Genomic DNA, 15,876 nt, shown 5'->3' with positions numbered 1-15,876 from the left:
CTTCCTTCCTTCCTTCCTTCCTTCCTTCCTTCCTTCCTTCCTTCCTTCCTTTTCTTTTTATTTTCTTTTCTCTTCCCTTCTCTTTTTTCTTTTTTTCTTTCTTTAGATAAAGCCATCCTAATGGGTATGAAGTGGTATCTCACTATGGAGTTGCATTTCCTTAATGATTAGTGATGTTGAACATCTTTTTTATGTGCTTATTGGACATTTGTATATCTTCTTGGAGAAGTGTCTTTGTTCTTTATGAAGATTATTTTGCCTACTTTGATTATTTTGTGTACCTTGAGTGTCTAAATGAATTTTAGGTTAGATTTTTCTCTTTCTGCAAAAACGTTGGGATTTTGAATTTTTAGATTGCTTTAAGTAGTACTGACATTTTAACCATATTAAATCTTCCACTCCATGAACATAGGATATCTTTTCAGTAAATTTGTATTGTTTTAAGATAGGAAATATGTAGTAATTTGTTTCAGCAGCAATAAAAAACTAACACACTGATCAAATAAGTAAATCCATGTTCCGTGTGGTCAGTCGTTTAACTGATTTTTTTTAAAACATGTAAAGATGAAAAGTACAAACTATTCACCATTAATGTCTGTGACTTCCCACTCATCTCCCCTTATTATGAGCCCATTCTCTAGTCTTGCTGCTGGAAACTCTTCAGCTGTCATGTGTGGAGAGAGCCCATGGATCCCCAGTCATCCTGGTTGGGCCTCAGAGCTGTGAGTGGGGCAACTCAAGGTCATGCAATCCCAATTGAGCTGGTCTAGAGGGGAAGGACCCAGCCAGCCCACAGAATCAACTGTAAGAACTGTCGTACATGCTTGTTGTTTCAAGCCACTGAGTGTTGATGTGGCTTGTTATGCTGTAACTATTAATTGATACATTCCCTAAACAAAAAGTCCTCTGGCCTTTAGAAATAGTATGTCCAGGCATTCTGCTTTGTTTCTTTCAAAACCCTTATAACTATCTGAAGGTTTACTTTCACTTTATTTCTTTGGTTATTGATTTTATGTATTCATCAAGGAGGATAGAAACTCCACCTACACAGGGACCTGGTCTGACCTGTGTCTTGTGAGGCCGCCATTAACTGTAACAGATCCCAACACTTTGCTCAGTAAATATTTGTTTTAAAAAAGCCTGAATTCATAATATGGCTCTGCCTCTTTTCAAATAGTTTTTATTTAATGAGATAAAACTAGGTTTATAACAAATTACATTTTAAAACCAATTTTCCTCATGATCAATGAAACTTACTCCTAGATCTTTTTTCAATATGTTCAAGCTATTGTTGATGTTCAAGATGCTTGTGATTTGTGCTTTTATTGTGGCTTTATAAATACATTTGCTGGAGTTTAAAACTGTATCGGGGTTGCTTCTCAATTATAGCGGTTTTTTGTGTGTGTGGTTTTGTTTTTTTCATTTTTTGGAGACAGACTCTTGCTCTGTCACTCAGGCTGGAGTGCAGTGGTGCAGCCTCAGCTCACTGCAACCTATGCCTCCCAGGTTCAAGAGATTTTCGTGACTCAGCCTCCTGAGTAGCTGGGATTACAGCACACCTGGCTAATTTTTGTATTTTTTGTAGAGATGGGGTTTCTTCACGTTGGCCAGGCTGGTCTTGAACTCCTGGCTTCAAGTGCTCCTCCTGCCTTGGCCTCCCAAAGTGCTGGGATTACAGACATGAGCCACCGTGCCTGGCTCCAATTATGGCGGTAAATGAGAAATTGTCTTATAGTTTCTTAATACCTGAGGTAGTTTATCTTTTCATTTAATTCATGGCTCACTGCAGCCTTGAACGAACTCTTGGACTCAAGGGATCCCCCCGCCTCATCCTTTCCAGACTTTCCAGTATCTGGGACTACAGGCATGTGTGATATGGTTTGGATTTGTGTCTCTGGAATCTTATGTTGAATTGTAATCCCCAATGTTGGAGGTGGGGCCTGGTGGGAGGTGACTGGATCATGGGGGCAGATTTCCCCTCTTGGTGCTGTTCTTGTGAAAGAGTTCTCATGAGATCTGGTTGTTTAAAAGTATGTGGTACTTTCCCCTTCTTTCTCTTCCTTCTGTTCTGGACATGTAAGATGCATCTGCTGCCCCTTTGCCTTCTGATTTTAAGTTTCCTGAGGTCTCCCCAGCCATGTTTCCTGCACAGTCTGAGGAAACATAAGGGAATTTAATCTCTTTTCTTTATAAATTACCCAGTCTCGGGTATTTCTTTATAGCAGTGTGAGAGTGGATGAATACAGTGTGCCACCATGTCTGGCTAATTTTTTAAATTTGTTATAGAGATGAGTTCTCACTGTGTTGGCCAGGCTAGTCTTGGACTCCTGACTTCAAGCAGTCCCCCTGCCTTGGCCTCCCAAAGAACTGGGATTACAGGCATGAGCAACTGCATCTAGTAACACCAGTTTTCTTGATCTTGTTTGATTGGCTTGGCTGGCAAAAATTATTTCCTTTCCCATTATGTGATTGATTATTTTGTTTCATTTCCAAAGTTAAAATTGTATTACATATTTGTTTTATTATTATGGTAATTTTAAGACATATCTTTAAAAATTTCTTAGAATTCCATGCATATATATCTATTTCCTTAAACTCTGTATCTCAGTTCCGTTATGTGTAAGATGGAGACAATGATGATAGCTATTACTAGGGCTATGGTAAGGATTAAATGAAATAAGACATGTAGAGTGATTGAACAGTGTTTTGCTCATAGAGTTCAATAAATGTCAACTCTTGTTTGTATTTTTATTACTGTGATAGGTGTAATGCATCTGAAATTAGCTTAGATCATGCAATTACCTTACAGCAACAAACCTAATGACTACTCTATATAATACTGTGGCCTTAATGTAGAATGAAAGGTAGAAAAAAGCTTTAATAATGTAGTAGTATAAGGTAAATGGGGCCTCACATATTAGGGTGTATAGAGATAAAAGCTGTTTGTCTCAAGGACAAATAATAAAGATGTATATTGCTTATGAAGAACTTAAAACAGTAATGCAATAAATGAAAAGTTAGTCTACTTTTTATTATTATGACAGATTTGCAAGTCAGTGATAGAATACTTCTCTTATTGAGAGAAGACAGTTCCTATCTCCTTTTCTTTTGTTACACGACATGTAAAGGGCATAGAAGACATCTGTTGCCACCTAAGTTTGCCTACAGCTATTATCGGATATGGTCCTCTTTATACGAGACTTTAAACTGTGCCTACTACAGCACATGGTATGGCAGGGATTCAATCTGCATTTAAAAATTGATGTCTTTTTTCTCGAACCCAGGTAAACACTGAAAAATATTTATCTGCATAATTCACTACATAATAAACATTACACTGCTCCAATTCTTAAATCATTTCCAAAGTATTCTTAGTCTGTTGCATATTCCTTACTTATGGTGATAAAAATTATTCAGTTTATTCAGTTATATTTCTAACATTAGAAGTTCGATGCATAGTCTTTGTATTAGACTGCTGCTAAAGACTCTTAATAAATCAGCTTGAGACATCTATATCATTTGGAGATGGGGCAGGCACAATTTAGAAAGCTACTTGTCTTCAATTTGCATCTTTAGTAAAGAGAAACCTATTTTAGTCACAATCTAATATGAAAATCACAATCTAAGGGCATATAGGAAGATCATATGTAGAACTTGGGGTGAAAACTATGTCAAATTTTAGAGACAGGAGTACTTCCTGATTGAGGATTCTGCGATAAGAGTGATGGGGGAGGAGACATTTATGAATACCAAATAACAGGTGTATGTATTAACTACAATAAACTATTGGTGAATCGAAGTTTGATTATTCAGAACTTACATTGCAAATTCAAGTGGGGCTTTCTTTCTGGAGCTATGCCAAGGGCAGTTGACTGTAACCATGGTGGAATTCACAATAAGAATTTCAGGGAGTGGCCGGGTGAAGTGGCTCATGCCTGTAATCCTAGCACTTTGGGAGGCTGAGGTGGGAGGATCACTTGAGGTCAGGAGTTTTCGCCAACATGGTGAAAATCCATCTCTACTAAGAATACAAAAATTAGTGGGCATGGTGGCGCAGGCCTGTAATCCTAGCTCTTTGGAACACTGAGGCAGGAGAATTGTTTGAACCCAGGAGGCGGATGTTGCTGTGAGCTAAGATTGTGCCACCATGCTCCAGACTAGGTGATAGAGTGAGACTCTGTCTAAAATAAAGGAAAAAAAATATTCATAGACTGGATGGATTTAATTGGCAAACTTAATTGACTGGGTTGAGAATCGATTTATTTGATGAATTTCATCCTCTCAAGCTTGGCCATATGCAGAACACTTTTGCTCGGGGTGTTGCTATTAGATGTACTTATAATAACTATCCAGATATAGGTGCCATTAATTATAACCTGATTAAAGTTATAACAATATTTGACATTCTCAGATTAATTTCAAAGTAGTTAGGTATCTGGTTAGCCTCATATCTCAGTATTTTTTATTTGCTTAAAGTAGCACTTTTCCACCATGCCATTTTCTTCTAGCTGAAGTGGAGGAGTAGCATGGCTGTTTTTACATTCTCGATGGTCTTGTTTTTCTATATATCCATCATTTCAGTAATTAAGATCAAATTATTTCTGGATCAATGTTGATATAAAATATAAGAGAGACTCCTATTGGAAGGTGGGTGTGAATGAAGCCCACTTTCCTGTTGATCAGATTCTCATTAACTTGGAGTTGTCTATTCACTCTACCATTTCTCCTGTCTAATTGTTCCTTGTTCATTATCTCCCTAAGGGCAAACACTGTACAGCTGTAGTGATAGGCGTCTGGCTCCAGAGACCCAGGACAGAGGCCTATGTGAGAGCCATGATCATTATGATTGTTTTCTTCTTCCACCTTCTCTACAGTTTGGGAACTTCCCTATCATCTGTCAGCTACTTACTATGCAAGAGAAAAATGGTGTTACTAGGTGACCACCTATCCATGAAGTCACTCATTTGCCCTGATTATGGAAAACAACAAGGTTAGAAAAGCCCTTTAAAGATTGCCGTGGCAATTTAAAAATGCTTCAAAGTAGCAAAAAGAGGAAATCCTTAACTCCATATACAGACTTAAAAACTTTCACCTTATTTGTTTTTGTCTTTGAGCACCAGGGAATTTTCCAAGAATTGTCAGAACTGTATTTCAGATAACCACAGGCAGCTTTTAACCTATGGGCAACAAGCAGAAACAAAGGTCTCCTTTCTCCAACTGGAAGGCAATAAAGAAGTGTTCACAGATCTCTGAAGAGAAACATGTGTAAATCCTGTATGTTCAGCCATTTTATCATTCAAGTGTGACGGTAAAAATCAAGTCATTTATGAACAATGCCATGGCTCAGGAATACCGCTACACTTGCATCTTTCCTGAAAAAAATAGAGCCAAGTCAAGGTAAAACAATCAATAAAAGGCACAGTATGGCTAATAAGCAGCATTGGTGAGTGAGCACTCAAACCAGAAAACTTTTACTTGTTTAAACAAGTTTTATTTCCGTGGTTTTGAATTTTATTTAAAAATATAAGTAAATGAATTATATGACTAATAATGTAAAGAACCATTAGCAATACTTTGGAAGTAAATTCTAGATGTTTTCAACAAAATCCAAGAGCTAGGAAGAGCTCTGGGAGAAAATAATTTTATAATAAATGGGGTCTTCTTGGAGCAGGAGTATTATAATTGAGCTTGTTAAATTTGCTTTGTTTACTGAAAATTGTGAATTTAATTAGCTTTATAAGCACTTTAATGTTAACTACTAGTAGATTAGAAATACGGGTCAGAACTTTTTTTTTTTTTTTTAACCACTGGAGTGAAAAGAAAAGGCAGTATAAAGTCTTGGACAACTCAGCAAAAGTCAGGAAAGAAAATAAATCAAAAGCAAAATAAATAAGCGAAGACAAAAATAAGATACCAATCATAAGAACAAATGTACTAATCAGTACTACAAATGGTTTAATTCCATTAAATCTCTCCCATAGGTGATTTGTAGCTGGATTTGTATGAAAAAGCCAAATCCAATGATAAACTATTTATAACAACAAAAAAAGAGATCGGGATATAAGTATCACACACACACACACACAAATAACAGAAGGCTGAAAGTTTTAATATCAGACAAACTAATAAGTAAATAAACAACTGCAATGAACAGTTATATGGATGGTTGCAAAATATGTGTCTATATATTAAGGAAAATCATATGAAATATACTCTCCAAATTTGATATAAAAATCCATGTAGTAAGCTGCGCATAGTGGCTTATGCCTGTAATCCCAGCACTTTAGGAGGTTGAGGCAGGAGGATTGTTTGAGATCAGGACTTTGAGGCCAGCCTGGGCAACATAGCAAGACCCTGTCTCTACAAAAAATAGAAGAAAATAGCTGGGCATGGTGGTGTATACCTAAAATCCTAGCTACTCAGCAGGCTGAGGTAAGAGGATTGTTTGAACCCAAGAGGTCGAGGCTGGAGTGAGCCATGATTGTGCCACTGCACTCCATCCTTCTGGATCAATGTTGATATAAAATATGAGAGAGACTCCTATTGGAAGGTGGGTCTCCAATAGGAGTCTATTTTTGAGATAGGCAAGACCCTATCTCAAAACATCTCACAGATGTTTGTACCCATCTGGGTATTTTAGCTTCTGAAAAATGATGATTCATTTTTAAATAGTTAAATAAAAATGTATTTATCAAAATATATAAAGAAAAGAAAAGGAAATGTAGATAAAAACAGAGAGTCATGGTTCTTTTCTGGGCCATATTACATTCATATACGCAGAAAATAAATCACGGAAGAACGGATATATATAAGAAAATTAGTGACAGTGTCCAGTTGCATTTCAGATGACAACAGCACACAATTTTTAGCTTCATTCTTTCACATTGTAGCCATTACAAAACTCTTACGTTTAATTAAAGGAATGAAAACTTTTTAGTCTTCTAAATGACTATAATGCCACCACTTTGAAGTTTTGTTGTGCTAGTTAAATAGCACAATGTATAAAAATGCCTGGCACTGTGCTTTGCACATGCTGAGTGCTCAATAACAGAAGACAATCTTATTTTAAAGAGACCTTGCCCTATCTGAATTTTCCAATAAGTGCTAATAAAGCTTTTGTTTATCACCTAGCCCAGAATAGAATTTATACTCTTGATTCACAGTAAAACAGAATTTTCAAAATCTCATTTAAAATTATCAAAACTTGTTAGGATGAGAAAAAGTAAAGCAGATATTATTCTATATAACTGGAATTTTCTTCTACAGTGCCTTGGTATTCATTGAAAATAGATTTCAATAATAGGTATGAGTTGCCTCAATTTTAAAAAATTAACTAAAATTAACTATATGCAAGTGGTATGACTCACTTAGAAAACAAATGCTTGCTTTCTTAAATATGGCTCCTTGAGCCAATAGTTATTCGATCCCCCTTCCTTATGCCTATGAAATAAGAAAAAATAAATCAATGAAAGCAATCACTTGCCCCCACACCCTAACACATATCCTTAGAGAGAGAGACCAGAAGTTTGGTTCCCATGAACAGAAGCAGATGGAGGTAGAAGTAGCCATGTTCACTAGGTATAACATGATTGATGTCAAAAAAAAAATCAGTAGAAGGGAACTCTGATATCTTGCTCTACTATGCTCCCCCGAGAGATGACAAAGATCTGAATCCAAAGCACCCAAGACATGGTTCTCATGCAACCATTTAACACTATGTCAGCTTTAAATTACATCTATCCCAAGAATGGTCCTCAGACCCAGCAGTGGGGCCAGAGATGAATGGAAGCCCACCTGTATTGTTGAGGATGTTCTTCTTTTCTCAGTCTAACAATTTAAAAGCTAATCTCTTTCAGACAGCATCACAGACACACCCAGAAATCATGTTTTAAGTTCAGGGGTACAGACGCAGGTTTGTTTCATAGGTAAGCTTGTGCTGCAGGGGGTTGTTGTACAGATTATTTTATCACCCAGGAATTAAGCCTACTACCTAATAGTTATTTTTCTGATCCTCTTTATCCACCCACCCTCCACCCTCCAAGAGGCCCCAGTGTATGCTGTTCCCCTCTATGAGTCAATGTGTTCTCATAATTTAGCTCCCACTTATAAGTGAGAACATGAAGTATTTGGTTTTCAGTTTTTGGGCTAGTTTGCTAAAGATAATGGCCTCCAGCTCCATCCATATCCCTGAAAAGGACATGATCTTATTCTTTTTTATGGCTGCATAGTATTCCATGGTGTATATGTACCACATTTTCCTTACTAGTCTATCACTGATGGGCATTTGGGTTGATTCCATGTCTTTGCTATTATGAACAGCACTGCAATGAACACTTGCATGTATGTCTTTATAATAGAAAAACATATTCCTCTGGGTATATACCCAGTAATGGGCTTGCTGGGTCGAGTGGTAGCTCTGTCTTTAGGTCTTTGAGGAACTGCCACACTGTCTTCCACAATGGCTGAACTACTTTACACTCCCACCAAGAGTGTATAAGCACTTCTTTTTCTCCACAACCTTACTGGCATTTATTTTTTGACTTTTTAATAACAGTCATTCTGACTGGTGTGCGATGGTATCTCATTGTGGTTTTGATTAATTTTTCTTGAATGATCAGTGATGTTGAGCTTCTTTTCATATGTTTGTTGGTTGTCATGCATTTTCTTAAGTTAATACATGCACAAATGCAAATCAATCATTTTACTCAGAGCCAGGCATATAGTAAGAGTTCTAGAAATGATACCTTTTATTATTGCTGTTGCTAGTACTGTTTTTTATAATTAGTAAAATACATGGCTGCTATGGTTTGAATATGTCCCTCAAAGTTCATGTGTTAGAAGCTTGATCCCCAGTGTGGAGGTTTTTGGAGGTCGAAACTTTAAGAAGTGTTTAGGTCATGAAGGCACAACCCTTATAAATGGCTTAATATAATTATTGAGTAGTTGGTTTGTTATTACAGGAGCAGATTCCTTATAAAAGGACAAGTTAAGCCCCATTTTCATTCTTTCTCTCTCTTTTTGCCCTTCTCCCATAAGATGACACAGTAAGAAGTCCCTTACGAGATACTGGCACCTTTATATTGGACTTCCCAGCCTCCAGAATTGGGAAATAAATTTCTTTCTTTATAATTTGCCCAGTTTGTGGTATTTTGTTACAGCAGCACAAAGCAGGCTAAGACAGGAAATTAGTAAGGGAGGAGCAGACTAGAAAAAGCCTAGATTGCCATAAATTTTGCATTAAGAGCGATTTCAGTGAGGGCTCAGAAGGAGAGGATAACTGTAGGGAAAGTCTGAAACTTCTTACTTTTGTGGTCCTGATGAGAATGTTGGTAGAGTAAACACCGTTCTGACGAGGTCTTAGATGGAAAAGAGAAATATCTTACTGGAAACTGTAGTAAAGACCATCTATATTATGAAGTGGCAAAAAAACTTGGCAGAATTCTGTTCATGCCCTATGGCTTTATGGAAGGCAATTTAAGAGAGGTGAACCAGGATATCTGATGGAAGAAACATCTCAGCAGCAAAGCATTCAGTGGGCTGCATGGCTTCTTTCAAGCATGTATATAGTAAAATGTGAGGAGACAGAAATGATTTACAGATGGAATTTATAATGAACAGTGAAGACTAATAGAAAAATTTGGAAAACTCTCAGCCTGGCCATATAAAGAATTTAAAAGCATGTTCAGGAGAGAATAAGAAGGATTTGGCCAAGTGGTCATTTGCTGAAAAGATTTTTCTGGCTAGAAGCAAACCAAGTTCTATTCATAAGACAATGGGAGAATGACCTGGAAGACATTTCCCAGATCATGGAGGCAAGTTAGGACCTTAAGGGCAAGGCTTCTAGAGAGGTGCCTGAAAGACCTCAGCATTCACTGCCCTGTGCTGCCTCATAACACTTGTCTGGGAGAGTTACGGGCACAAAACTCCAACCTGTGAGACCTGCTCAGGAGTGAACTGAGATAAGCAAAGCTGTGGAGATGAGGCTGCCTGGGGAATTGGGGGCCCAATCCCTGACCCAGTGGGTCTAGAAGGTGGGACATGGAGTCAAAGACTATTCTCAACCCTTAGGATTTAATATGGTTTGCCCTGCTGGGTTTTGGACTTACTTAAGACCAATTGCCCCTCTTTTCTTGCCTATTTTTCCCAGGAATGGAAATGTCTATCATATGCCTGTCCCACCACTGAATTTTAGAAGTAGGTAACTTGTTTTGATTCCACAGGCTCATGGCTGGAGAATTTGCCTCAGGATGAATTGTGCCTTGAGTCTCATCCATATCTGACTTGGGTGAAACTCTGGACTTTGGAATTTTAAGTTGGAGTTGGAATGCGTTACAATGTGGGGGCTACTGGAATGGAGGAAATGTATTTTGCATGTGTGAAGGACATGCAAATTTGGGGGCCCAGGGGTGAAATGCTATGATTTGAATGTGTCCCACAAAGTTCACCTCGTTGGAGGCCTGGAGGTATTGGGAGGTGGAACCTTTAAAAGGTGTTAGGTCATGAAGGCATCACCCCCATGGATGGATCCATGCTGTTATCACAGGAGTGGGTTTGTTATCACGTGAGTTGGTTTCTTTTAAAAGTGTGAGTTTACTCTCTGTCTCTGTCTCCCTCTCTTTGCCCTTCTGCCATGGGATGATGCAGCAAGAAGGCCTCTACCAGAGGCTAGCACCTTGATATTGAACTTTCCATCCTCCCAAACTGTGAGAAATCAATTTCTCTTCTTTATAAAGTACCAGTTTGTGATAGTCTATTATAGCAGCACAAACAGACTAAGATAATCGCTGAAGTTGTATATAATTTCTCCCTCAGATATTATTTGGTTTCAACTAATTTCTTGGTTCATTTCTAAAATCACTCAGGTATTTCAAAAGAGAGATAGTTGAACAAGTGGGCATAAATAGCATACCAGTTACTACCCTCACACTGGCAAGAACCAGTCTAACTAGTACCAATATCCTTTACGTTAACATATGAAGGGCAAGTTCTAGCAAACGAAAATCCTTTGCAGTTCAATTCTTAGACTTATTAGATAAGAGAACATAGGTGTTTTATACCTTGACTCCAGTAGTGCTTCAGGTATAGATTCCCCTGGTACCTGTGGACAAAACAGAGAATAAGGGCCACAGTATGGTACAATCCATATTTGTATATTTGTAAGTGGTCAAACCACTACTCTGACCGTTGAAAGACTATAAGGCATGCCACAGATCCTTTTCCTCCTCTTCTGAACAAGATTCTGACCAATATTTTTCTCACATACATGGATGAAGAGACTTTTAGTTTGGATTTTAATATTTACAATCTGTAAATTCTTCCTCTAGATCTTCCACAGCTAAAGATACAGATGGAAATTTGTTAGGCAAAGAAAATGCAAAAGGAGTAACAATATCGGTCTGTGTTTGCATAATAGTGAAGGAGAAACTCTTTTGTTACCCATCACCTTATATGGAAAAGTAGAGGCCATAGCTTCTGAAAAAGAAAAAAATATTGAGTGATTGGACTAGGTGAAAGGAGCAGGGCTGGTCTTCATGGAGAGAGGGATGGCTGATGCAATATTAGAGGTACTTCTTTAGACTGGAAGACAGTCTATAATTAAGATACCAAGCAGGAAAACTGAATATATCCAATGACACAGTCAGAGAGCTTAATGTTCTTGATTAACACCCAAAGTGAGAACAAGAGTGTGATAATGGTTTAATTTTGTTAAAACTCTGGAATGTTTGATTGTATTCAATATGTATTAATTATAAGCTAATTATATGGGCAAAAAGTTAAGGTATTTTCAGACTTAAACTGTTGATGGTATGAAGAAATGCAAAAGAGGTTTGCAGATTAAAAATTAGCTTAGCTAATTTTTAACAATGTTGCCCTGGCTAGTCTTAAACTCCTGAGCTCAAGTGATCTTCCTGCCTTTGCCTCCCAGTGTGCTGGGATTACAGGGATGAGCCACCATGTCCAGCCTATAATTTCTTAAAATGTATATTTCTTGCCTTACTTTGATCAATAGAAGCCTTAAAAAAAGACCTGGTAAGACGGTTATCACTGACTGGGTCCTAAACTCAGGAAGAAGGATTTCAATGTATGATTGATAGTTATAATATTTGCTCTAGGTTTTTTTTTTTAATACTATCTATCAGGAAATAGAGTATTTCATTTGATTCCCAGTTTGCTAAGAATAATTGTGAACAGATGCAGAATTGTATCAAATATTTTTCTGAATGTTTCTCCTTTAATCTGTTAACATGTTGAATTACCTTAATTGGTTTTCTAATGCTTCATTATTGGGATCTCATTGGCTCTTTAATCCATGGTAGTTTTCTTTGTTGTCAGTTGAACTGCTCTTGCTAAGTTAACTAAGTAGTTCCTTGGTCCTCAATCCAGCTGGTAAGTGACTTTTCATTAATATCATGAAGTACTGATTACCGTCCTTGTAACATTCCTTGCTCTTAGTTGCTTTGAAATCCTAGTCTCTTGGTTTTCCTCTTCCTTCTGATGACTTCTTAATTTTTCCTTTGGTTTCTTTATCCTCTGGTGTTCCTTAGGACCCTTGGAGCGCCTACCTCTTATAAAATCAAATATGTGTTGATGTTCTCCAAACCTCCACGTGTGGTCCAAATTTCTTTTCTGAGTTGCAGTCACGAATATCAAAGTGTCTACTTCAACTTTCCACTTGGATGAGTTTACAGATACTTCAAAATGTTCAAAACAGAACTCATCTTCCAACTTTTCTTCTTTCTCCTACTTTTTGGCTTCTAAACTTATTCTTCCTCCAGTGATGCCCTCAGGTCACAGTACTACATGCATTCAGGAGTGAAAGGAGAGCCTAAATGTCATCACAGACTCCTCCTCCTTTTTCTAGCCTCCAAATCCATCACACAGACTATTGATTCTTTCTCCTAAATATTTCTCATAGCCATACATCTCTTTCCATCTCTAGACACTAATTTGGCCAAAGCCATCATTCTTCTTCAGTTATTGCTACATTTCTTCATTTTCATTCAGCCGTTCTCTGTCTCGTAAACTCCCTCCTTTCTCTTTGTCCCTCTCTTCCTTTCCTCTTTCTCGTTCTCTTTCTTCCCTCTCTCTCTTCTTTCTTTCCTTCCTTTCTTGTTTACTCTTTTTCTCCTCCTGTCTTACTATAATTTTAAATATCTGTCCTAAATGAAAATATTTTCATTCATAGGAAATAACTTACCAGTAGTTCTTTATACATCATTCTTAAAATATACACTTTTAAATGTTCATTAATAGAATTTAATTGAGGAGTATGACAGCAACATTAAAAAGGTCTAAGTTTTAAAAATGATTTCATTCATTTTTTGGGTTAATTTGTCTGGAAACACTTGACCACTAATTTCTAGTAATAGAATATCAGTTTGCTGACCATAAACCAAGACACAATCTGTAACTGTGAGTTCAATTATGATGCATTGGTGGTTTTGTCAGAATAATTGTTCCTAGAATATAGAACAAATACTTTTGTTTACTCTTTCCTTATTTCATCTACAACCATTTTCTACCTGTCTATTAAGGCTAAATTGGTAGCAATATATCTCTGGCCAAAAAAAAAAAAAAATAGAACATATATAAGACCAAGGTAAAAAGCAAAACTATGTTTAATTTTGAACAAGTTACTCTAAGATACCTGAGAAACATTTAGACTGAAATATTAGTAGGACTTTAATTTCAAAAAAGTAGTTTAGGTTTTGGTGTCTTTTGGATATTATTCTATCAGTTCGAAATATGACTTGAGTTTCCTCATGAAATTCTAAGTATTTTCCAGATCCAAGGCAAATGTCACCTCCCTTTTTCCCCCGACAGTAGTGTTTGTAGTTCTCTTTTCTGATTTAATAGTGCATTTGATTCTTGACTCTAATTGCTTTTTTTTTCTGTTTTCACTATTTTACAGACTTCTTAATGCTTTTTTTTTTTGTGGTAAATATGTTGCATTTGTATAAGGTCAGAAACAAAGCAGTCATTTATAAAATATATTCCTTGAATAACAACATTATTAGATTATATCTACAGCTTCCTCTGAAAAACAATAAAGATATTTGGATCCAAATGGTGTAGTATTTCAGGTGAGCAGAAATATACAAATCAGAGAAGGCAGGGGGGAGGATCTAGCCTATATTTGCATGTTAATATACTTGACTTTATCCTTTTAGTCATTACCACAAGTGGAAAATTTCAGCCCATGCCAGTGATAAATGCACACAGAAACTGTTGGGTTTAGAATTCAGTAACTCTTTCAAAGAAATGAAAACACTTCCGTGAAGGTATGTGAGACTGCATTCCTTGGTAGATCTTTTGGGAATAAGATCAGAATTACAGTAAAAACAGGCAAAGACTTCCTTAAGTATATGAGACTGTATCCAACAGCAGAAGGTTCTGATCAAGACTGGAAGTGCAATAAAAGCAATGAAGATAAGTATCAGAAATGAATGCTCTTCTGCAATAGTTTGATTGTAAATTTATTAATGACGCAAAGTATTAAAAACTTGGATTTTTTTGGTCTCTGGAAATGGCCACCTAATTGGATAAAATCTTTCTGACTCTGGCAGTAGTGGAATTCATCATTGGCATGCTGGGGAATGTGTTCATTGGACTGGCAAACTGCTCTGAAGGGATCAAGCACCAAAAGTTCTTCTCAGTTGACTTCATCCTCACCTGCTTGGCTATCTCCATAATTGGTCAACTGTTGGTGGTACTGTTCAATTCATGTGTAGTGGGACTTGCTCCACATTTATATGCCACAGATAGAGTAGGAAAACCTGTTACTATGCTTTGGCACATGACTAATCACTTGACCACCTGGCTTGCCACCTGCCTGAGCATTTTCTATTTCTTTAAGATAGCCCACTTCCCCCACTCCCTTTTCCTCTGGCTGAGGTGGAGGATGAACAGAGTGATTGCTATACTCCTTACATTGTCTCTGTTCTTACTGATTTTTGACTGTTTAGTGATAGAAATGTTTATGGATATCTCACTGAATATAATAGATAAAAGTAATCTGACTTTATACTTAGATGAAAGTAAAACTCTCTATGATAAACTCTCTCTGTTAAAAACTCTTCTTAGCTTGAACAGTTTTATCCCCTTTTCTCTGTGCCTGACCTCATTGCTTTTTTAATTTCTGTCCTTGGTGAGACATACTAGAAATTTGAAGCTTAGTTCCTTGGGCTCTAGAGACTCCAGCACAGAGGCCCACAGGAGGGCCATGAAAATGGTGATGTCTTTCCTTTTCCTCTTCATAGTTCATTTTTTTTCCTTACAAGTGGCAAATTGGACATTTTGTATATTGGGGAACAACAAGTACACACAGTTTGTCACGTTAGCCTTAAATGCCTTTCCCTCGTGCCACTCATTTATTCTCATTCTGGGAAACAGCAAGCTGCGACAGACAGCTGTGAGGCTACTGTGGCATCTTAGGAACTATACAAAAAGACTAAACCCTTTACCTTTGTAGACAGACTTTCCAGAAGCTTTTCTAAGAGAATAACTCAATGAAGAGCATTTGGGGATCACTTCCACTGTGTTTTTGTTTTTTTTCCTACTGCGTTTCTCTAAGTATTTTGGAACATAAATGAAATCCTACCAGGCTGCTTTTGATGGTAATTCACACATTGCTGGTCGATACCATTTTAAAAGTAATCATTTTTGTTTGGAGCATTGGCAAGCAATATTTTAGCCTCACATATTATTTCAAAAAATCTAAATTATTTAATTTTATATGCAAATGATAGGTAATTGCAACTTGTGGAGAAAAAGGTGTGTGATTCTTTAGAAAGCAAGATAGATTATAAACTTGAATGGGTAAAAGATATACAATGTGAGGAGAAAATCTAATCAAAAACTAAAGTCACAGTAGGA

The 15,876-nt window shown here is 37.0% G+C and overlaps 1 protein-coding gene and 1 long non-coding RNA gene across 2 annotated transcripts in view; one reads left to right on the top strand and one right to left on the bottom strand.

The window, feature by feature from the left end:
• LOC111552127 overlaps positions 1-11,091 on the bottom strand; it is an 18,727-nt gene extending 7,636 nt beyond the window's left edge. Inside the window, exon 1 of the long non-coding RNA XR_002734552.1 lies at positions 11,058-11,091. This is a non-coding gene — a long non-coding RNA (uncharacterized LOC111552127). The remainder of the gene's footprint in view (positions 1-11,057) is intronic.
• A 3,436-nt stretch (positions 11,092-14,527) lies between these two features.
• TAS2R42 (taste 2 receptor member 42) lies at positions 14,528-15,472 on the top strand. The gene is given in 1 exon segment (XM_023226120.2): positions 14,528-15,472. A coding segment is annotated over 1 exon segment (945 nt).
• Positions 15,473-15,876: the final 404 nt, after the last annotated feature.

The sequence above is a fragment of the Piliocolobus tephrosceles genome, chromosome 10 (assembly GCF_002776525.5).
Source record: "Piliocolobus tephrosceles isolate RC106 chromosome 10, ASM277652v3, whole genome shotgun sequence".
NCBI lineage: Eukaryota > Metazoa > Chordata > Mammalia > Primates > Cercopithecidae > Piliocolobus > Piliocolobus tephrosceles.
Note: the sequence above shows the minus strand (reverse complement) of the source record. Positions and strands in the feature narration are given on the sequence as shown.